The sequence below is a fragment of the Diplotaxodon limnothrissa genome, linkage group LG1 (assembly GCF_057381915.1).
Source record: "Diplotaxodon limnothrissa isolate DT_005_m linkage group LG1, D_limnothrissa_male_GT1.1, whole genome shotgun sequence".
Lineage (NCBI taxonomy): Eukaryota > Metazoa > Chordata > Actinopteri > Cichliformes > Cichlidae > Diplotaxodon > Diplotaxodon limnothrissa.
The window spans coordinates 43,524,795-43,549,641 of record NC_140596.1 but is presented as its reverse complement, the minus strand read 5'-3'; the positions used below and the strand labels follow the sequence as shown (position 1 = coordinate 43,549,641).

General features: G+C 46.1%; 1 protein-coding gene across 1 annotated transcript; it reads left to right on the top strand.

Annotated features, from left to right (window-relative positions):
* Nucleotides 1-13,015: 13,015 nt before the first annotated feature.
* LOC146640288 (uncharacterized) lies at nt 13,016-13,723 on the top strand. The gene has a single exon (XM_085353625.1). It carries the CDS (start codon nt 13,016-13,018, stop codon nt 13,721-13,723), a length of 708 nt encoding a protein of 235 aa, XP_085209751.1.
* Nucleotides 13,724-24,847: the final 11,124 nt, after the last annotated feature.

The following is a 24,847-nucleotide window of genomic DNA, read 5'->3' as shown; positions in this document are numbered from 1 at the left end:
AAGCATGCAGACTTTACATTGAGAGACAGAATGACACATGGAATCTGAACTAAACTAAACGTGAGATATAACTGAGAACAAATCCTTAAGCACGGATAAACAGAAACAAGAAATAATAATCATCATCCCTACGAGAATAAGAAAACAATCCATGAAGCAGAATTAAACCGAAATATAATAAACTCAAAATACTGGGTCCAACGGACCCAGAACCGTGACAGTACCCCCCTCCAAGGGCTGGCTCCCAATAGCCCTAAACAAAAAAGCACAAAGCACCAGGCCAGGGTGGGCGGAGGGGGTCCAGGACGGAGGGACAGAAACCAAGCAAAAAACAAGGAGCAAGAGTCCACGAAAAGTTCAGGGGACTGACTGTGCACACGGCAACGGCAGCGACAGGCAAACAGTTCTGGAGGCCGACCACTTGGAAGGCAGTGGCAGCCACTGAGCAGGTCTGGAGGTCGGCCACGATGCCAGCGGTGGCGACAAACTCTTTCCGGAGGCCGTCCCCGAAGGCCATGACGCCACCTTAGAGGCCCGGAAAACGGCCGGCAGAGGCGAGGCGGAACGGGTCGAGCTGGCTCTGACGGCGGCGTGGCAACCGCAGGACCAGACGAGGCAGGACCAGACGAAGACGAAGGCGAGGCAGGACCAGACGAAGACACGGAGGCTGGACCAGGCGTGGACGAAGACACGGAGGCTGGACCAGGCGTGGACGAAGACACGGAGGCTGGACCTGACGGCAGCGGGATGGCTGCGGAACCTGACGGCAGCGATGCTGCAGGCGGTGATGCGAATGGTGATGATGTAGAAGTCGGGGGGGATGATTCAGCAGATGACGGCTGAACAGACTTCCCCGGACCGTCAGCAGATGTGAGGATGTGCTGGGCGGGCTCCTCGGACCCACCAGCTAACTTGGCTTGAAGCTGGACGGGCGGCTCGGGCCCTCCAGCAGACGCGACAGGAGGCTGAACGGGCCCCTCGGGTGCTCCAGCAGACGCGACAGGAGGCTGGACGGGCTCCTCGGGCCCTCCAGCAGACGCGGCATGAGGCTGGGCAGGCGACTCGGGCCTCCAGCTGATGAGGCAGGACGCCGGCTGGGTTCACCCGAACCCCCAGCAGACGAAACTTGAGGCTGGCTGGGTTCTCCCGAACCCCCAGCAGACGAAACTTGAGGCTGGCTGGGTTCTCCCGAACCCCCAGCAGACGAAACTTGAGGCTGGCTGGGTTCTCCCGAACCCCAAGCAGACGAAACTTGAGGCTGGACGGGCTCCTCAGGCCCTCCAGCTGACGACACTTGAGGCTGGACGGGCTCCTCGGGCCCTCCAGCTAGAGCAGATGCAGGACCAGAGGCAATTGGGACCCCTGGTTGAGGGTGAAGATGAGTGGCTGACTTAGCAGATGACAACGCTAATGTTTCCTCCACTAACTAAGCTACTGACTGGGTCATGGACTGTAACAAAGCTTGCAGAAAATCCGATTGTGGTAGCAACTGAGCTATAGATAGTGGGGGTGAAGACTGAGCTATGGGTGACTGAACGTGAGACGAAAGTGGTGGGGGTGGAGTTGGTGACTGGGCTACAGGCCGGGTGGCTAACTGAGCTGAAGGTGGCTGCTGATCAGAAAACTGAGCTGAAGGTGGCTGCTGATCAGCTAACTGAGCTGAAGGTGTGGAAATGAAAACTGCACCAGTCCGTACTACAGGAGAGAATGGAAGTGTGGTTGGATGATGATGGTTGCATTTCTTCTTTAAAGGTGGATCGAACGACTTGGCAATGAACCTTGGCAAAACATACTGCTGACGTCGAGAGCACCAAGTGGCGAGGGCCTCCAGGAGAGCAGCAGAATCCTCCTTCCCTGGGCCGCTCATGCCAAACAGTTCAAAACAAAAACTGGCCCTCAGAGCTGTTACCAGTGTTGGTCAAGTTACTTGAAAAAAGTAATCAGTAATTAATTACTGATTACTTCCCCAAAAAGTAATCCCATTACTTTACTGATTACTTATTTTCAAAAGTAATTAATTACTTAGTTACTTAGTTACTTTTTAAAAACACGATTTACAACCTGAACAGGTGATAAAGTGATAGATCTTTCAGCCCAATTCTACTTTTTCTGCATAATCCATCATACAAAATGTAATCAAATGGAAAAATCTCTTTTTTTAACTTGTTTTATTAGTTTTAATCTTTTAACTTTATGCATCAAGCAAAAATTTAATTATATGCAACATTCTCTGAGTTGAATAAATTATTTTAACATTTAAACCTATTTTCTGCACATTCCAGCACATAAAATAAAATATTTTTTGTGTTTACACTCAGTCTTTCAAATAGATGCAAGTAAAACACAGCAGAAAATAAATAAAGTCAAAGACTCAGCGGTCCTGTTGCTCTATTTTCACCTGTAAAGCAGGAGTGGGGTAGGCGGAGGTTTACCCTGGTGCAGGTGTGCCGCGGTCAGTTGAAGAATCCGCGACTTTCTCTGTGAGTTTCCCATTACGTCGTAGCTACTCGGTGCTTGCTTGGAAGTTTAGGGGTTTTTTTCGCTGTAAAAAGAAGTTTTCTTCCCACGCACGATGGACGCTAATGTTTTTGTCACTTTTTATGGAATCAAACTCAAAGTAAGGTCAGTACTTCCACGGTTTAAACGCTGCACGCTCATACTCTCTCCCACTCTCGATATGTGATCCATTGTTGATCTGCAGACAGCTGTTGTCACTAACGGCGCACTCGCTTACGTCACTGTCATGAGACATTCTCGCAAAAAATCACGGTTTTAGTAACGCAGTAACGCAGCGTTCCTACGGGAAAGTAACGGTAATCTAATTACCGTTTTTGCAATAGTAATCCCTTACTTTACTCGTTACTCGGAAAAAGTAATCAGATTACAGTAACGCGTTACAAGTAACTTGTGTCTCTGCGTGTTGTCATGCCGTTAACATACACACCCTCTCCGTGCTGTGTGTTTCCTCTTTGCTCCTGGTTTAAATTGAACTTGTTAGTCTCATAGTCTCTAGCCTCTTAGCTCTCTGTTTCCAAGTTTAGTTTCCTAGTTTCCAGTTATTATGTTCGGTTCTCTGTATTTTGGCATCGGAGTTTTCCCAGCATTAAAAGCTGCACTTTGAGTTTAAACATCTGTTTCTGAGTCCTGTGATTAGGTCCTCACTTCTGCCTGCCACACAGCACACACCATGACAATATTAGTGGAAACTGATGGAGTGATGAATCGAAATTTGAATTTCACTAGTTAAAATCATTGTCAGCATGTATGGAGAAGGTCATGAAAGACCTTCTCCATACATGAGAGTCCTTCTCCTTCTTTATGGTTGGTTTACACAGCTTGTGTATGTTTGTGTATGCATGTGCAGCTGTATATATCCACACGCGCAAGCGTGTGTGTGTGGGTGGGTGAATTGTGTTGCTTACATTGTTGAGATATACATTGCTGTGCTTGAGAGTCACCATCTACCGGAACCAAATTCCTTGTATGTGTCTGTGCATATACATAGCCAATAAACGTGATTCTGATTCTGATTCTGAGAGATACAATCACCAATCACCCTACAATAGTGACTGTGTACACCTATCTCTAAAACACAGTAGAGGCTCTGTCCTGGTTTGAGGCTGTGTTTGAACCTGTGGTGTTCTTGTCAAAGTTGATGGAATTGCATTAAAGTATCATAAGATTTTGATCCACCATGTAATACAATCTGGAAAGCATTCCAAATACACTACCAGTGCATTAAAAGCATACCATACACAATGCAACACTATCAGTCATGATCTCAACCCCAGACCTCAGCATTACTTAAGTTCTCTCTCTCTGTGTGTGTGTGTGTGTGTGTGTGTGTGTGTGTGTGTGTGTGTGTGTGTGTGTGTGTGTGTGTATTCTGTTGATTGTGGTGTAACACACTGTTGAACAGATGCATATTCAACAAACTTGACATTCCCGCCAAACTGACCCCTAGAGTGAGTCTTTCCCCTAACCCTCCCCCACCTTTCTCCCGCCAATATCCATAAGCTCAGTGCACACATACACCCACATACTGTGTGTGTTACATGTCCAGCGCTCATCCCATGCCCCTTCTTCTTTGGGCCACAGACTGGCCTTGTGTCAGGCACACTGGCAGACCAGTATATGTGTGTTGGGATGGTAAGGCAGGTGCCTCTTTTCTTTCAGAGACAGTTGTACTCATCCAGATATACTCCAGAATGGACAGTTACCCTCAACACAATATAGCGACCCATCGATCCTACAGCCAGTGGCTGGCTGCCATGTTATGCTGTTGAAGCATGTCTATATATATATAGAGATATCTATATATATATATATCTCTATATAGAGATATATCTATCTATCTCTATATCTATATCTATATACACACACACACACACACACACTTCAGATGGCTTGTGAACCATTATCAATCACATTCAGACCAGCTGGAAACAGTCTTCGGGGTTTTTAAAACAATGGTTGAAGTGTGCTGTGATGGTTTAGCTCATGTTTACACAATTAATTGCCATGTATAAATCAGGTATTTTTGGTTGTTTATTTTTGTTTCTGTAAAAGTATAACTGCAGCAAGTAGTTTTAGTTTTGGTCATTAATAGGGCAGCTCCCAGACACGTTGGGTATTTTTTGTATGTGATGTGTTGGTGGTCCTTCTAAGCTTGTTCACCATCAAATCAAGTGTTCATCCTTTGTTCATCACGGTTGCAGTGTTGGGGAGTAACGGAATACATGTACCGCCGTTGTGTATTTAAAATACAAAATAGAGTAACTGTATTCCTTTACAGTTACCGTTTAAAAAGGTGGTATTGTCACGGTTAGCGGAGCGGACTCAGGCGCAGACCACAAGTTCCTTCAAACCAAAAGTGAATTTATTTACAGTGTTCTCCACAGTGAAATAGATATACACAACGGTGTCTGGGGAAAAGGGGCCGTGGTTCCAGGGTCCGGGAGTGAAAGGGGCAGGAGTCCAGGGAGGGGAGATTTCCATACAGCTCTCGCAAGCACACACAGCTCCTCTTCTTTCCTCTACTACTCTTGCTCAGTCACAGTACACAAGGAAACGGGTCCGGGGGGAATCTATACACAGACAGAGAAACAGTTAGTCTCCAGGTTCAGACGTACTCACGAACAAAACTTTGCAGAGGGCAGGACGACTGACGCTGATGGCTCAACGATCCAGCGACGAGTAGAGCAGGTTCACCATCTTAAGTAGGACTAATTCTAGTAATCAGCCACAGGTGTGCTGATCATCCCCAGGTGCGTGGGCCACGGGCGGAGCGCATTCTGAGCTCCGCCCCGGCAGGAGAAAGAGAGAGTGGGAGAGAACGAGAGAGAAAGAGAGAGCAGAGGCGAGAGAGGAGAATAAACAAAACAAAACATAGCGCCTGACTAATGTCAGCAGGCGAGGTGCGGGGACCATGACAGGTATTTAGAATACAGTTGCTTTGTTGAAATAAATAGATTACACAGCGGTATTTTCCTGTTTCATATTGTGGCGGGTCAGGCCTGTTTGGGTTTTGTTTGACAGCTGTGTTCTGTTGTTCCAGGTGGCAGCGTTGCGGTTGCCATGGTGACGCTCTCTCTCTGCGACTGTGCGTTTCCTGGGTGAGAGAGCGCCCTTTTGTTGTTGTTGTTGTTGTGCTAAGCTAATAGGCTGAATGCTACAGGCATAGCCCTAAACAATGTAGCCTTATGGGCAGTGTAGTCCGTGCTGCAGGGAGAATGGACTGCCATACCCGTTATGTGTCTGTGAGCGAGGAGGGAGAAAAAGGAGAGTGGAAAAGTACGAGTTGTCATCGAGCAGAAATGGGAGCTGGAAGCATGTAAATATAATAATAACCACTGCAAGAAGAGAGCCTGACGAGCCCAGTTGTAAGTAAGCTATTAAGACTCGACTGCAAACTGTGTTCCTGTTTTCCTCCGAAACAATAAGTTCCGTTGCAGCAGTCTTTCAACGCCTCTCTCTGTCTCTCACTAGCAAAGTTGACCCTGACAACAAAGTAAAGCTAGTTTTCGGCTACAAGCCCGACACGGAGCCCGACGTATTAGTCAGAGGTCCCTTTACTACGCGGACCTTCAGTAATAGTAATAAATCACGCAACAATTTTACATTCATGTAGTTGTAAAGAGCATGATAATATATTAAGTAATCCAAAGTATTCAGAATACGTTACTCTCCTTGAGTAACGTAACGGAATATGTTATAAAATACATTTTGGGGCATGTATTCTGTAATTGAATACATTTTAAAAGTAACCTTCCCAACACTGCACGGTGGCCCCATTCCCCCTCCACCACTGTGTCTAGTGACTATTGCAAAACATCCCTGTCCACCGGTTCCCCACATGTCAGGCATGTGTCCAGCCTGTGGTCAGTGCTGCAGAACAATAATGGATCCATGAAGAAAAGTAAGAGGACATATTTCCCCCCATTTTTCCCTTGTCTTCTCACACCACCCTCTTTCCACACTGACCTCATTGCATACACTTGATCAGTTTTCTTTTGTGTTTGTGTTTGAAGCGTGCCCATCACAAAGTGGTAACCACTCCTCACCAGGAGACCTCTGTCTTTTGGTACAGCTGACCTCCTTCTCAACTCATTAGTAACATCTACACACACGCATACGCAGATGCTTTGTTACATACTGAATTTCACAGCTGCAGCATTTAAAGAAAATTCGTTCTACAAGCTTTAATGTTTGGAGGGAAAATAATCGTTAAGCACATTTAAATATAACAATGTTTTTGTTTTTGTCTTTTTAACTCACTTGGTAAGGCACTGGCTTTTATATAACACTTTTCTAGTCTTATTGACGACTCAAAGCATTGTAGGCTTTATACTACAAGCCACATGTAACCATACATTCATACAGCATTTTATACTATATTTTAAGAAATTCATCAATCTGACATCCATGGCCGATTAATTAGCCATTATTCTAATAGACATGCGTTTGGATGTGAGAGAGGAAATCCATGTAAGCAAAGCAAAACCATACACATGCCACACAAAAAGCTCCAGATTTGAATTAAGAATCTTCTTTCTTTGAGGAAATAGAACTAAGCAATCAGTTTTCCACTCAATAGTTGTTTTAAGTGTTAACAATGGAATCCTTTTAGAATAGTTTTATCTATAAATCTAATACAGACAATCCAAACTATTGTGAGATTATTATATCATATATATTTCGCTTTTATACTTGGCTCTCTCTTCACCACGACGGACTGGTACAGCATCTGCAGCACTGCAGCCGCAGCACCAATCCGTTTGTCGATCTCCTGCTCCCTTCTCCCGTCGCTCGTGAACAAGACCACGAGATACTTAAATTCTTCCAAATATTCAAATTCATTTCAATTCAATTTCATTTATATAGCACCAAATGACAACAACAGTTGCTTCGGTGTGTTTTATATTGTAATGTAAAGAACCTACAATAATACAGAGAAAACAGAAAACCCCAGCAATCATATGACCCCCTATGAGCAAGCAATTTGGCCACAGTGAGAAGGAAACTTCAGGAAGAAACCTTAAGCAGAACCAGGCTCAGGGAGGGGCAGCAGTCTGCCAAGATAGGTTAGTGGTGAGGGGAGGAAGACAGGATAAAGACATGCTGTGGAAGGGAGCCAGAGATTAATAATAACTCAAAATGTATTGACGAGAGGTAGCTGAGCTGAAGGTGGCTGCTGGGCAGCTAACTGAGTCGAAGGCAGCTGGGCAGCTAGCTGAGCCAAAGGCAGCTGGGCAGGCGATAAGCAGTTCATCTTGTCGTTTGCAATACTAAACGCAACCCCCGAGTAAACAGTACCACAGTTCAAAGCAGTCATATTGTCCTTCTCACTCACCACAGCCGACAGTTCAGAAGTCCCACCGTCCGGCTGTGGGGTGACATGCCGGCGGCGCGAACGTCGCTTCCTCCCCGCAGACGGCACCGACGGGCTGGGCAAAACCACATCCGGTCGGGCAGTGAGGCAATAGTAGCCTGGAAAAGGTGTGGAGTACACTGGAGAAAGGCCTGCATGGTCGGGGGAAGCAATTCCAATAGCCATGGAAGACCGCAAAAGAGCCATTGTAGCCAGCTCTCAACTGCGCGGCGAAGCTACTCTGGAGGGTTTTCCAGCCATAGACCGAGGAGAATCTCCACACTGTAAATTATGTTGTCTCGGAGCTCCTCAGATGGTTTCTGTGCTGCTGGGTCCATGGTGGCTGGTTCGTACTGTCACGGTCAGCCGGGCAAACCGTGTGGATTATTAACGGACCCAAGATGCGGCACAACTGAGGTGAGGAACCTACACTGGGAAAAACTAAGAATAAAGCTAACCAGAAACCTTGAGACACAAACGGAGATGCAGGGAGACATAGAGAATGATGCACCGAGTGAACATAGAATGATGGACGGAGAGACGCAGATGAACCAGCAATGAAGACGAGGTAACACACACTATAAATACACACACCAGGAATCAAGGGATGGGAAACAGGAGGGGAACGCACCTGGGAGACATCACAGCTGACGAGGCAGGGGAATGTAAACAGAACGCACTGACATCACACAGGGACCTTCAAAGTAAAACAGGAACACATACATGCAAAGACACAGACTAAGAAACATGAACTAAACACAGAGACCTTACTACACTGGGGCGACCGTGGCTCAGGGGGTTGGGAAGCGTATCTGTAACCAGAAGGTCGCCGGTTCGATCCCCGGGCTCTCTGTCCTGGTCGTTGTGTCCTTGGGCAAGACACTTTACCCTACCGCCTACTGGTGTTGCCAGAGGGGCCGAAGGCGCGATATGGCAGCCTCGCTTCTGTCAGTCTGCCCCAGGGCAGCTGTGGCTACAACCGTAGCTTGCCTCCACCAGTGTGTGAATGCGAGAATGAATGAATAGTGGTATTGTAAAGCGCTTTGGGTGCCTTGAAAAGCGCTATATAGATCCAATCCATTATTATTATTATTACACAAAAGGAATACACTGGCAGGGATGACACCAAACAGAGGGAACACAACTAAACCCTGGGAAACCAACACACAACAGTCATAATACATAAAACTATCAAAAGTAAAAGTACACCAACCAAAAACACTGGGTCACTGACCCAGGACCATGACACATTCAGGTAAGGAAATTCCAGAAAGTTGATTCTGTTCATCTGGATGTAACGTTTTCAGCTGGAAAAATATTTCATCACTTATCCATTTCACTTCTTCAGTCTTGAAACTGACCTCACAGCCAGATTTTTAAAATACTCTTGGAACCACAAATACCTGCAATCTGACAGTGAAGCACTCTATTATGGTACTACAGGGTGGGCCATTTATATGGATACACCGTAATAACATGGGAATGGTTGGTGATACTAAAGTCCTGTTTGTGGCACATTAGTATATGTGAGGGGGCAAACTCCTCAAGATGGGTGGTGACCATGGTGGCTATTTAGAAGTCGGCCATCTTGGATACAACTTTTGTTTTTTCAATAGGAAGAGGGCCATGTGACACATCAAATCTATTGGTAATGTCACAAGAAAAACAATGGTGTTCTTGGTTTCAATGTAACTTTATTCTTTCATGACTTATTTACAAGTTTCTGACCACTTATAAAATGTGTTCAATGTGCTGCCCATTGTGTTGGATTGTCAATGCAACCCTCTTCACCCACTCTTCACACACTGATAGCAACACCGCAGGAGAAATGCCAGCACAGGCATCCAGTATCCGTAGTTTCAGGTGCTGCACATCTCGTATCTTCACACCATAGACAATTGCCTGAAGATGACCCCAAAGATAAAAGTCTAAGGGGGTCAGATCGGGAGACTTTGGGGGCCATTCAACTGGCCCACGACGACCAATCCACTTTCCAGGAAACTGTTCATCTAGGAATGCTCGGACCTGGCACCCATAATGTGGTGGTGCACCATCTTGCTGGAAAAACTCAGGGAATGTGCCAGCTTCAGTGCATAAAGAGGGAAACACATCATCCTGTAGCAATTTCAAATATCCAGTGGCCTTGAGGTTTCCATTGATGAAGAATGGACCCACTATCGTTGTACCCCATATACCACACCAAACCATCACTTTTGTTGTTCCAACAGTCTTGGAGGGACAAATGCGTCCTCCTTTTCCCCGAATTTGAAGGATGGGTCGGGTGTGTCCTTCGTGGCCCACCATATCCCAGAATTCATAGCGCGGCCCAGCCAAACTCCAGTTTCCAACAATGGCGGCCGCTACTAAGTTTTAAAAGTACTCATACTAATCTTTCTGGGTCACAAAATAAACTTTTAACATATTTTCAGGCAAGAAAGTAGTTGTGTAAACATCAAATATCTGCTCGGTTTATCAAGATATCGCATATTTGCAAAACTGCTTCGACGTTTTCGGAGGCGTCTGCTACCCACCAGCTCGATAGCTAGCCAGGAGCTCGAGGGTTACTGATGCGGCCGAGAACGGCACAACTCCCGGCACATCATTTTCAGATCACCGCGGACTTTCGCTGCTCGGGTTAAATGTAATATATAAGTCTCTTAGACAACCTAAAAATGTTATTGTTGGGCTTTTTTCAGTGTTTTGTTTGTTCGTGAGTAAATCGGTTTGGCTGAGATTAAAGTTATTAGATTAGATTAGATAAAATAAAACTTTATTAATCCATCGGGTGGGTTCCTCCTTGGTTTTTACACAGCTGACTAAACATCAAACAGAAAACTGATTAAACAGAAGTGTGAGACAGTCGAGAATTTACGCCAGTGTCCTGTTATATTTTAGATAGCAAGGAGCAGACGGCTGAGTTTATTAAACTCCACCGAGACAGCGGTGACGCTAATCAGAAGGCTAGACCGTCCAATTTCACGGCCGTTTACTTCCGGCCTACCCGACCTTCTGAGGACCCGGCCCACGTAGACCGCGAAGGCCGGGTCCTCAGGAGGATGCAGCCCATGAATTTGGACATAGCCATATTGTACAAATGGCAGGAATAAGTCCTACATATTTGTTTAACATGTGTATTCAGGACTCCTTACAGTGTTACTGGAGGTCAAGGTAATGCCTAGAAAAATATGTGTTAAAAAAATAAAAACAGAAATGATTTTCAATTTCTTTGTGATGTATTGCACTTTTTTAGCAATAATTTAGCTCATTTTTACATATATATAAGTGCAATTTGGGATATTATTGTGAAATGAAATAAATAATGAAATAAAAGATATGATTGGGCAGAATTGGATGGCAAAAAACCATCCAAGATGGCGCCACAGTAGGCAGCCTGTTTCCTCAGCTCCCAGCTTTTTCCTTTCCTTTCTGTTTTTTCTTGTGCTTTAAGCTTTTTTTACTCGACACTCTTGGTCGTGTTTTATTTGTTGTGCAACGGGACATGGACCCACAAATTTTCGTAAGAGTAGTAGTATGTCTTCTACTCTTTTTGGGACTTTTTACCCCCACTTCTGGAGAATCTGTAAGCCAAGCCATTGTTTACAGTAGGGAGCAGCTGCTAGCACTGGGCAACAGGAAAGTACTCCCGGAGGAGCGACCCAAGCTTCCGAAGGAATTACGACGTTGGAGGAGGGGACGCAGGGCTGGAGTGAAGTACCAGGAAAGAAGGAGACGGTACAAACCAAGCATTCCATCCATTCTCATGGGTAATGTAAGATCTTTACCCAACAAGATGGAAGAGCTAATTGCGCTAACCAGACTGCAGTGGGAGTACAAGCAGAGCAGCCTCCTCCTGTTCACTGAGACATGGCTCACGGACCACACACTGGACTCTGTCATAACTCTGGATGGCTTTCAACTGGTTAGAGCGGACAGGGATGCAATGGAGAGTGGTAAGAGGAGAGGTGGGGGACTAGCAATGTATGTCAATGAGAGATTGAGAGATGTAACAATGAGAGATCAGAATCAGAATCAGAATCAGAATACTTTATTGATCCCTGGGGGAAATTATTTTTTGTTACAGTGCTCCATTTTAAACCAACATTAAGACAAGACAGACAATACACTAACTAAGAATAGTACAATATATACATATATATATACATACATACATACATAAGTCACTCATAAATAAATATTTGGAAAAGAAACATGTGTAGCTGTAGCAGCAAACAGTGTGTTAAGTGGATGCGTTGTACAGGGAGATGGCCACAGGCAGGAATGATTTCCTGTGTCGTTCAGTGGTGCTTTTCGGTAATCTCAGTCTCTCACTGAACGAGCTCCTGTGACTGACCAACATGTCATGGAGTGGGTGGGAGGTGTTATCCAACATTGTCTTTATCTTGGACAGCATCCGCCTCTCCGACACCACCTTGAGGGAGTCCAGCTCCATCCCCACAACATTGCTGGCCTTACGGATTAGTTTATTAAGTCTGTTGGCATCTGCGACCCTCAGCCTGCTCCCCCAGCATGCAACAGCATAGAGGATCGCACTGGCCACAACAGACTCATAGAAAATCCTCAGCATTTTCTGGCAGATGTTGAAGGACCTCAGTCGCCTCAAAAAATAGAGACGACTCTGGCCCTTCCTGTAAAGTGCTGTGGTGTTTTTAGCCCAGTCCAGTTTATTGTCAATGTGTACTCCAAGGTATTTATAGTCCTCCACAATGTCAACACTGACCCCCTGGATTGAAACGGGGGTCAAGTGTTTCCTGGTCTTCCTGAAGTCCACGATCAGTTCCTTGGTCTTTGCCACGTTGAGCTGCAGATGATTCTGCTCACACCACGTGACAAAGGAGTCGACCACAGCCCGGTACTCTGTCTCATCATCCCTGCTGATGCATCCAACCACCGCAGAGTCATCAGAAAACTTCTGAAGATGGCATGTCTCTGTGCAGTGTAACCCAGGGCACATCACTGTGAAGGAACAGAGCTGTACCAAAGACATTGAACTGTTGGCAGTTAGCGTCCGGCCGTACCACCTGGCCAGGGAATTTTCACACGTTATTGTGCTGACTGTTTACATCCCACCCTCGGCCGACGCTACAGCAGCCTGTGATTACATTCACTCCACTGTCTCAGCTACAGATGGCACATCCGCAGTCCCTCATTATTATTTCTGGGGACTTCAATCATGCCTCACTATCTGTCACTCTCCCAAACTTATCCCAGTACGTTGACTGCCATACAAGGGACAGAAAAAGCAAAACCCTGGATCTATTGTTTGCCAACACAAAGCAGGCTTACAGTGCATCACCCCTCCCCCCGCTTGGCCACTCAGACCACAACCTGGTCCTTCTCCACCCCACCTACACTCCTATGGTGAACAGGAACTCCCCCACGAAGAAGGTAATAAAGGTGTGGTCTGAGGAATGCACTGAGGCCTTAAGAGACTGTTTTGAATGCACAGACTGGCAGGAACTCTGCAAGCCTCATGGTGAGGACATCGACGCCCTCATTCACTGCATCGCGGACTACATTCATTTCTGTGTTGAGAACACTGTGCCTACCAAGAAGATACAGTGTTTCTCAAACAATAAACCGTGGGTCACCCCAGAACTGAAGGCCCTGCTGAACAAGAAGAAGAGTGCTTTCTGGTCGGGAGACAAGGAGGAACTTAAGAAAGTCCAAAAGGATCTTAAATACAAGATCCAAGAAGGCAAGGAGTGCTTCAGGAGGAAGATGGAAAACCAACTCCAACAGAAAAATGTCAGAGACGTCTGGAGGAACATGAATCTCTGGACACTTCCAGGACAATGGAGGAGCCACAGTGTCTGCTGGCCGGGGGTGGGCTAACGACTTGAATCTGTTTTTTAACAGATTTGACAATGGCCCACTGATCACCTCTCCCACCCCCCAGGTTCCATTAACCCCCCCTCCATTTGCCGCCCCCCCCTCCGGGTGCAATGCCATTGTCACCTGAGCTCTCCTCTCACCACAACCCTGCTTCACCCCTATCCACACATCTATCCACAACAAAGCGAGCCCCACCCCCCACTCCAGCCCAGCCTCACATCTACTTCACAGCTGATCAGGTGAGAAATCAGCTCAAGAGGACGAAGGCAAGGAAGGCAGCAGGTCCGGATGGAATCTGCTCCAGACTGCTCAGGGACTGTGCAGACCAGCTCTGTCAGGTGGCCCTGTACATCTTCAACCTGAGCCTGAGCCTGGAGAGGGTTCCTGAACTGTGGAAGACTTCCTGTGTGGTTCCGGTGCCAAAAATCGCACACCCCAGGGAGCCCAACCACTTCAGGCCTGTTGCCTTGACTTCTCATCTGATGAAGACCATGGAAAGGCTCATCATCATGCAGCAGACTGTGACAGCACTGAGCAGCTCCTTCAGTGGGAGACTGCGGCACCCACGGTGTGGGACGGAGAGATTTCGCAGGTCTTTCCTCCCCACTGCTGTCAGACTCCATAATAAAGACTTTAACTGATCAAGCACACACATCCATACATATGCAATAATACCAAGTGCAATAATCCTTTCTGTCATCGTTGTATTTTTACTCAGTTGTATATAGTATTTGTATTTGTATTCTATTTTTATCTTATTGTATATTTATTTTATTTTATTCTACTGTATATAGTATTTTATTTTATTCTATTCTGTACAGTTGTGTACTGTATTTATTCTTATTGTATTCTAATTTTTGCCTCATAACTTTTGCACTGTCCACTTCCTGCTGTGACAAAACAAATTTCCCACGTGTGGGACTAATAAAGGTTATCTTATCTTATCTTATCTTATCTTATCCTGCACCACCTTCAGCCACTGGTGGGCTCAGTGTTGGACCCCTGCAGTTCGCCTACCGTTCTGGAATTGGGGTGGATGACGCTGTCATCTACCTGGTACACCAATCCCTCTCTCACCTAGAGCAGGCGGGGAGCACTGTGAGGATAATTTTTTTGACTTCTCCAGTGCTTTCAACACCATCCAACCGGCACTACTGAGAGGGAAGCTGGAGGGAGCCGAAGTAGGCAAACAGCTGACTGCATGGACCATCGACTACCTTACCAACAGACCACAGTATGTGAGGCTCCATGACTGTGTGTCCGAGGTGGTAATCTGCAGCACGGGGGCACCACAGGGCACGGTTCTCTCACCTTTCCTGTTCAGCCTTTACACTTCAGACTTCTGTTATAATTCAGATGATTGCCATCTACAGAAGTTCTCTGATGATACAGCCATCATTGGATGCGTATCAGACGGGAATGAGTGGGGGTCATCAGTGACTTTGTTGGCTGGTGTGAGACCAACGTACTCCAAATCAACGCTGGCAAGACAAAGGAGATGATCATAGACCTCAGGAGGAAGTCGATGATCACCTCAACAATAAACTGGACTGGACTACAAATACAGATGTCCTGTATAAGAAGGGCCAGAGTCGACTCCACCTGCTGAGCAGACTGAGGTCCTTCGCAGTCTGCAGGACTCTGATAAGGACATTCTATGACACTGTGGTAGCATCTGCCCTTTTCTATGCAGTGGCCTGCTGGGGGAGGGGATGCGCGGACAGGGACAGGAGCAGGATTGACAAACTGGTGCGGAGGTCTGGCTCCGTGCTGGGATGTCCCCTGGAGTCTGTGGAGGTGGTTGGTGAGGGGAGGATGTTAGTAAAGCTGACATCCATCATGAACAACCCACATCACCCACTGCATGAGTCTGTGAGTGGGCTGAGCAGCTCCTTTAGTCAGAGACTGAAACATCCTCGCTGCAGGAAGGAGCGCTTTCGTAGATCATTCATCCCAACAGCAGTTAGACTCTATAACTCCTCAATCACGATGTCATAAGTCACTGGACACTGTGAACATCCACGGTCACCACTTCATGCATAATGGACCTTCCAAGCTATATAGTTTATGTCTTCCATATTTCCAACCATATCCATAATCACATACTGTGTATGCTACCATTGTATATAGTGTATTATCTTACTTTTTTTCATTGATTGTACTTAATTGTATTTTTGTATTTCCTTCATATAGCTGTACCTGAGCTGAGGTGACGCAAAAATTTCCCCGTTGTGGGATCAATAAAGTCTTATCTCTTATCTTAATTGTTTTATTTTAGGCTAAAAAGGTTTAATTAATGGTACATTTAATCAATCATTTATTGATGTATTAGGCGATTCATTATGGCACTCATGGGCCTCTGTAGAATTCCATCGGTTTCTCTTTTTGGTAGTACCCAATTCTGCTTTGGAGAAAGCCCTTTCACAAGGTACTCAGGATACAGTGGTGCACAAATATCCCACAGCAAGTCTGTATAAGCTTCAATATATGCACCTCTGTCTAAATGATACCCATTTACGAAGTTTATAACTCATGCTTAGCACACAACAAAGACTTTACCTTGAAATAAACCCCCCCAGAAGCCTAAATATATATATGTATGTATCTATCACTGATCCCCTCCTGGACCCCATGTCGTTTACCCACAGAGCCAAAAGGTCAGTAGGCAATGCGGTTAACATGGCACTGCACTTCATCCTCCACCATCTGTACTCTGCAGGAAGTTATACCAGGCTGAGGCTCTGCTGCAGGACAGCTGAATGTGCTGCTTTTACCTGTGGGTGGATTACTGACTTCATGTCTGACAGGAGGCAACATGTGAGACGGGCAGCCATGTCTTGGTCTTTCAATGCATCAGCACAGGTTCCCCTCAGGCCGATATACAGTACTTTCTCCTCTGCTCTTCTTCCTGTGCACAAACAGTTGCACGTCCAATCATTAGTCAGTCAAACTCTTTAAGATTGCAGATGACACCACCCTCATTAGACGCATCTGAGGTGGAGATGAGTCTGCCTATGGGAAAGAGATTCAAATCCTGGTGACCTGGTGCAGTGACAACAACTTGGAGTGTAATGCAGCCTAAACAGTGGAGATGATAGTGGACTTCAGGTTGAAACCAGCCCCCATGACCATTGGAGACTATACACTGCCAACAAACTGAGATGGGAGAGAAAGATTGGTGTCCACCCTTCACATCATAAACACAAACTGTTTGTGACACTCAAATCTGGCAGGAGGCTGCGGTCCATCAGAACCAACCCTTCATGGCACAAGAACAGTCTCTTTCTGTAAGGCTGTCAGGCTACTTAACAACGCTCCCTAAACCCACTCGCTGCTCAGTTAATGTGTTTAAGTAACACGCTTGCTTACCCATGCTACAATGACTTTGCACTCTGGACTCAGTACAAGAATCCAGTAAAAGATATTTATGTGGAAAAGCTCTTTACTGATGATGCAAAGGAAACTTGTATGTTTCACCAGTCTGGCAGAATTGCACTTATTCAGCATAGCTGAATAGTTGAATTGACAATTCAGTATTTCTGGTGTGAAGATGACCAGCAAAGTATTTAATTTGGCTTGCAGTAAATCTCCACTTTGGTCTACTGAAAAATACAACACTCTATCCTCAGATTTCTTTTGTTGCCTCACCTGTTTTTTGATGATGCTAGAGGCCACTGTCAAACCCTTGTCAAAAATGTCCCATAAGTGTTAAGTTAGACTGTGTGCAAAGTGAGTGGGAGGGAGTTGTGTAGTAATCACTTTGAATCCAGTCTCTTTAAAACTGAATTTTTCTTAAGATATAACTTTTACTCTGCCTGTATGTGCAGAAGAAGAATGATACTTCACATAACTTTAATGTCTATTAAATATGCACAGTTTGATTGATGACTAATGAATTTGCATTAATTGGCACCCTTTTGTCACCCTTTTGGTACAAAGGGATACCAATAATTTTGAATGTTGTCAGTGAAAACAGTATAACCATATCTTTAATTTAACATGTACCAATCATTTTGCCAGTGTATCACAGGGCTAACATGTTGTACATATCAGTGTTGTTCCATTGGTCAAATCGAAACAAAATTAAAACTTACTCAAATAAAACAATGCTTCTCCTTTCATCTCAGACAGTGCTGTCAATTAATATGTGCATTCATCCTTTACATTCCTTTACTGGGGCGATCGTGGCTCGAGAGTTGGGAGTTCGCCTTGTAATCGAAAGGTTGCCGGTTTGGACAGTCTCGGTCGTTGTGTCCTTGGGCAAGACACTTCACCCGTTGCCTACTGGTGGTGGTCAGAGGGGCCGGTGGCGCCAGTGTCCGGCAGCCTCGCCTCTGTCAGTGCGCCCCAGGGTGGCTGTGGCTACAATGTAGCTGCCATCACCAGTGTGTGAATGTGTGTGTGAATGGGTGGATGACAGGTTGTGTAAAGCGCTTTGGGGTCCTTAGGGACTAGTAAAGTGCTATATAAATACAGGCCATTTTAGTGTTAGCCTTGAGGGGAGCTGAGCAAGCTGAGAAGTCAGCAGATTTTTTCTGGTTGTTTGCACATGTGCATTGTGGATAAACCTGTGGTCTTTGATGGCAAACTGAGAGGAGACCTTTTATTCTTGCTAATCACCTTGGACAACATGTGTGATATAGAGAAGATGGAGTTTGAAAAGATTGCTATTTACTGTAGATGTAGAGGGGACGGCAGCTCTGAACATGTCCAGTCTCAGCAGCACTTTAAGATTAGCATCTATTGAAAACTCTTACCAGCTTTTAACTTTGATATTGACAGTTAATCATGTCACTCACTGAACTGTATCCTGTTAATTAAGATAGAATTCTGTGTTTCTGAGCTCATAACCAGCATTTTTTCCTAGTTTTATTGGTTCTTTTCCTGTTTGAAAACAGTGCAGATGTAACCCACATAAAAATAAAAAGAACTGCATCTATAACTAAATCGGAATCTTAAATTCCAACCGGAGCGTGTCCGTGAAGGCATCGTGACGCGTCATGACGCACGCCACGCCGCGAGGCTGCACGTGCCTGTTGTGACCAATCCTATTCGCGAGGCACTATTATATGCCTTCCGGGTTGTCGCCTCGAAACGACGCGGGGGAGAGGTGTTAGCGGATGGAAGCAACAGGTACGTGGGCGAGCGCTTTTCGCTGTTTACTATCTTGACTTGTTTTTAAATTAATTGTGGATTGCGTTCAACAGTACTTTGATACCGCCGCGGGTAGATGCGTGGGGCTCGTATGTGACACTGCAAGTAGTGAATGGTGAGTTGAGTCTGAATGTCTGTTTGTATTTGTAACTTGTATCAGTATGCCAGTGCTATTAGCTGATGGGATAGCTAAGGCTGAGGCCTACTACATTACTACTACTCTCACTTTACGTGGCTGTAGTTTTGTTATTTGAGATTGTCATTTATTTTAATTCATTACAATGGTTGGATATGTATTTGTTGTATTTTCTCATGGATTTCATTGTGTACACTGGAACTAAAGCTAGCTTGGGAAATTTAGATGAATTTTGCTAATGGTGGTCTTGTGATTATAGTGCAGGCTAGTGGTGCCCTGGAGAGACCACAGCGTAGTCTCCACAAGTACACAAAGACTAAGACTTATTTAGCTGACTTAAAACAAGTAGCAAAACTGTCTGGTCAGGATTTTGCTGAAGTTCTCCAAGAACTAATGACCCAAATAAATGGAGCTGTTTCAGAACTGCGCCCAGGAAAACCAGAAGGGCTCAAGCAGGAATGCACTGCCGCATCTGAACACAAAACGGCTGCCACTCTGGATCAACAAACCCACAACATGGCTATTCCTGTCACTTCTTCAGCTGCCCTACATCCTACAACAACAGAAGGACATTCTATCAGTATGTCTGCAGCTGAGTTGAATCCACCTGAAGTACAGAGGTATGTTGTGGAGCATATAGTAAAGAGCGAAGATGTAAATATACGTTCATCTCATAAGCTGCGCATGTTTTCTGGGAGACTGCCACACCCACAGCATGAGGTGGACTATGATACATGGCGCTCTGGAGTGGATCTCATCTTAAAGGATCCAGCCATTTCAGAACTGCGAAGATCCAGACACATCCTTGATAGTCTTTTACCACCTGCAGCGGACATAATCAAGCACCTTAACCCTGACCTACCAGCAGAGACTTATATTCAACATCTTGATTCTGCTTATGGAATTGTACAGGACGGGGAAGAACTTTATGCGAAGTTCATGGACACGCTGCAGAACTCGGGTGAGAAACCATCCGGCTACCTACAGCGACTTCAGGTGGCCCTAAGTTTAGCTGTTAAGCGGGGAGGGGTCAAGCAGGGTGAAGTGAACAGGCACCTGCTCAGCCAATTCTGTAGGGGATGTTGGGATAGTAACCTTATCTCTGAGCTCCAGCTGAAGCAGAGAAAATCCAACCCACCTTCTTTTGCAGAACTGTTACTCCTATTAAGAACCGAAGAAGACAGAGAAGCTAGCAAAGCTCTGAGGATGAAGCAACATCTGGGAACACCAAGACACAGAGTTGCAGCTCAAGCTCAGTTCGCAGTAGAAGAAGAAAGGGGGGTCTGTGCTGCGTTGTCCACTCTCACCCAGTAGATGGCGGAGATACAAAAGCAACTTGCCGCCTTAACTGCTTCCCAGTCTCGTCAGTCCTGTACTCCTGTCCCAAAGCAGCACCGGAAGCCAAGAACGGATACACAGGGGAATATATCACCTAACCCCAAGCCTGGTTTCTGTTTCAGGTGTGGGGAAGATGGACACATTAGACCACAGTGTGAGAACAGACCCAATCCCGCATTGGTCAATGCAAAACGCAAACAGTTCAGTGAAAGGAAACCAAAATGGCAGAAGCGGAATTCATCAACTGGACATTTAAACTAGATACAGTTCCTGTAATGGGACGTACAGGAACTGTGCAGGACCCACATTGTCCCGCAAAGGAGGAAAGGAACAAGGAGGAAATTGTTCACTGTGTAGACCTACACACTTGTCCGAAGGCAACCACAATGTTACCTCATGGGTTAGTTGGGTCAAGATGCACAACAGAGGTGACCCTAGGAGGCCATCCACAGAAATGCCTGCTTGATACAGGATCACAGGTTACTACAATACCTGTATCCTTTTACAACAATCATCTTCATGAACAACAAATTCAACCACTCCATGATCTTCTCCAGGTGGAAGGGGCTGCGGGTCAAACCATTCCATATCTTGGATACATTGAGATTTCCGTCAAGTTCCCCAGAGATTTTGTTGGTGAAGAATATGAAGTAACAACATTGGCTCTAGTTGTTCCGGACGTACACCCTGACGTCCCCGCTACTGTGCTAATTGGGATGAACACCCTGGAACCCCTGTATGAACAGCATCTTAACCAGCATCCGAGCTATCAGCCTAGCACTCATGGGTACAGAGTGGTGTTGAAAACACTACAGCTGTCACACAAGCAGAAGGAGAATGGCAGCATTGGGAATGTGAGGCTACTAAGCAAAGCTCCAGTGCGTGTTCCGGCCGGCCGCACTATTGTCATCCAGGGCTCTGCCAAAGTTTCCACCCCATTGTTTAGCCAGAGTGTTCTCCTACAGCATCCTGCTTCCACCTTACCTGGGGGTTTGTGCGTCAGCAGTTGTCTCATCAACTTCCCAGTTCTTTCTCCATACAAGGTTCCTGTGGTTATTACGAATGAGTCGGAGCAAGATACCTTCATTCCACCTCACAGTGTCATTGCGGATTTGGAAACCTACCACTGCATCTTGTCTGAACATCGCGTGACCCATCTTCCAGTCAGGAACACTATCACCAGCCTGAATTTTGATTTTGGTGATTCCCCACTGTCACCTGAATGGAGGACGCGAGTCATAGGCAAGCTGAATGACATCTCGGAGGTCTTTTCGCATCATGACTTGGATTTTGGATGTACATCAGCTGTCAAACATCATATTCCACTCCATGACAATACACCGTTCAAGCAACGTGCCCGGCCAATCCATCCACAAGATTTCGAAGCTGTCCGCCGTCATCTGCGTGAGCTTCTGGAAGCCGGCATTATAAGGGAATCATCGTCTCCTTTTGCTTCGCCTATCGTGGTGGTCAGGAAGAAGAACGGTGAGGTCCGGCTGTGCATAGACTACCGGAAACTAAACCTTCAAACCATCAAGGATGCATACCCCTTACCTAATTTGGAGGAATCCTTTTCAGCACTCACTGGTTCTAAGTGGTTTTCAGTACTCGACCTGAAGTCCGGTTACTACCAGATCCAGATGGAGGAGGAAGACAAGGCAAAGACTGCTTTTGTGACTCCTCTTGGGTTCTGGGAGTTTAACCAAATGCCTCAAGGTGTTACCAACGCCCCAAGCACCTTTCAGCGCTTGATGGAGCGATGCATGGGGGACCTTCACCTAAAGGAAGTGCTCGTTTTCCTGGATGACTTAATCATCTATTCGGACACTCTTGAGGAACACGAACGAAGGCTGCTGAGAGTCCTGAACCGGTTGAAGGAATATGGGCTGAAACTGGCACCGGAGAAATGTCGATTCTTCCAAAGGTCTGTAAAGTACTTGGGTCATATTATCTCTGAGGAAGGAGTTCAAACAGACCCCGAGAAGATAGAGACCATCAAGACATGGCCAGTTCCACAGACTTTGAAACAATTGAGGTCTTTTCTGGGCTTTGCTGGCTATTACCGCCGGTTTATAAAAGACTATTCCGTCATTGCCAAACCACTCAATGACCTGACTCGTGGATATTCTCCGGTTCACAGATCAAAGACTCTGAAAGCTCGCAAGACATCCACCTACAGGCCAGATCAACCCTTCGGTGAGAGGTGGAATACCAACTGTCAGGTTGCATTCGAAACCCTGATTGAGAAGCTTACAACTGCCCTGGTCCTTGGGTTTGCAGACCCGTCTCGTTCATACATTCTGCACACCGATGCGAGTGTGACCGGACTTGGAGCTGTGTTGTATCAAGAGCAAGAGGAGAAACTCCGGGTCATAGCTTATGCTAGCCGTGGATTGTCGCAGAGTGAGAGCCGTTATACAGCCCACAAGTTGGAATTCCTCGCCCTTAAGTGGAGTGTGACAGAGAAATTCCAAGATTACCTGTACGGGGCAGATTTTACAGTGGTGACGGACAGTAATCCACTGACCTACGTTTTGACAACAGCTAAACTGGACGCTACTGGACACCGTTGGTTGGCTGCATTGTCAACGTACTCCTTTAAACTTCTGTACAGAGCTGGCAAACAGAATTGTGACGCTGATGCGCTCTCGCGACGACCTTACTCCTGCTCCAATGATGAAGTTTCTAATGACCATGAACTCATTCGTCAGTTCATTTCTCAACACACAGCTGATTCTGATGTCCTCCCAGAAGAGACTGTGAGAGCAATCTGCCAAAGTCATTTGGTCAGAGCCACACGGCCGGGTGACTGCGGTGAGGTTGGCTTCACACTTGTCGAGTCTTTGTCAGTTCAAATGGATACCATCCCTGACAGTTACTGTTCTGAGGACTGTCATCAGCTGCCTGTCGTTTCTACTCTTAACATCAAAGAGAAACAACACTCAGATCCCTGCATTCGAGAGCTTATTCACCAGCTTGAGACGGGGGAGAGGGTTCCACTAACAGCTAGAGTTGAGCTCCCTGAACTTCCGTTCCTGCTCAGAGAATGGTCCAGGTTGGAGCTGGTGGATGGAGTCCTGTACAGGAGGAGACGGGACAATGGAGACCTTTCATACCAGCTTGTCCTTCCAGAGGAGTTGCGACCATCAGTCCTGAAAAGCCTCCATGAGGATATGGGCCATATGGGGATTGAACGTACACTTGACCTTGTCCGTACGAGATTCTACTGGCCCAAAATGGCAAAGGATGTTGAGCAGAAGATTAAGACTTGTGGCCGCTGTGTGCGCCGAAAAGCCCTGCCGGAAAAAGCTGCTCCACTTGTCAGCATAAAAACATCTCGACCCCTTGAGCTTTTGTGTATGGATTTTCTTGCTCTTGAGCCTGACACTAGTGGCACTCGTGATATCTTAGTCCTGACTGACCATTTCACTAAATTCGCTGTTGCCATTCCAACACACAATCAAAAGGCAAGAACTGTGGCGAAGTGTCTATGGGAGAATTATATCATTTATTATGGCATTCCTGAGCGAATCCATACCGACCAAGGGCAAGATTTTGAGTCAAGACTAATAAAAGAATTGTGTGAGTTTGCAGGCATTCAGAAGAGCCGTACAACCCCTTACCATCCGAGGGGAAATCCAGTGGAGCGGTTCAACAGGACGTTGCTGGCAATGTTGGGGACCTTGGAGACAAAACAAAAAACAAGGTGGAAAGAGCATGTGAAACCGCTGGTTCACGCCTATAATTGTACCAGGAACGAGGTTACAGGGTTTACTCCTTACGAACTCATGTTCGGTAGAACACCTCGTCTACCTGTGGATCTGGCGTTCAATCTGCCACTGCGGGAATCCAAGCAAAAGAGTCACTCACAGTACATTAAGTCACTCAAATCGAGATTGGAGGAAAGTTTCAGTATTGCCTCCAGTAACGCTACAAAGGCTGCCGACCGAAATAAGAAACGCTTTGATAACCGTGTGATACCATCAGCATTGGAACCAGGTGATCGTGTGCTTGTGAGGAATGTCCGCCTTCGAGGGAAGCATAAACTTTCAGATAAATGGGAGGAAGAAGTTTATGTGGTTGTCCATCGGGCTGGGGACCTCCCGGTCTATAAGGTAAAACCTGAGAACAGCAATGGACCTATGCGGACCCTTCACCGCGACCTCCTCCTTCCATGCGGCTTCCTCACGGGCAGTGAGGTTAACTTGGAATTACCAGAGCAATCACTTCCTCATAGACCAAGAACTCGGCAGCAGAACCCAGATTTAAATTCCCTCACAGAACCTCTGGTTGAGGATGAAGACACAGGAAGCTTGGTTTCATTGTATGTTAATCCTCCAATGTTGCACTTCACTGTGGAAAAACAGAATCAATTTCCAGATTCATCTGACGGTGGGAGCCTAGGACCACTGATTTTGGATCCTTCAGTTGAAGTGGAAGTGCAAGGAGAACCAGCCTCTGTGTCCAGTGTTCTTCCTCCAGCAGTGGAGTCTGGT

Bases quoted from the DNA above. Each gene is read 5' to 3' on its own strand.
- LOC146640288 (XM_085353625.1), top strand. From the start codon at position 13,016: ATGGCACATCCGCAGTCCCTCATTATTATTTCTGGGGACTTCAATCAT.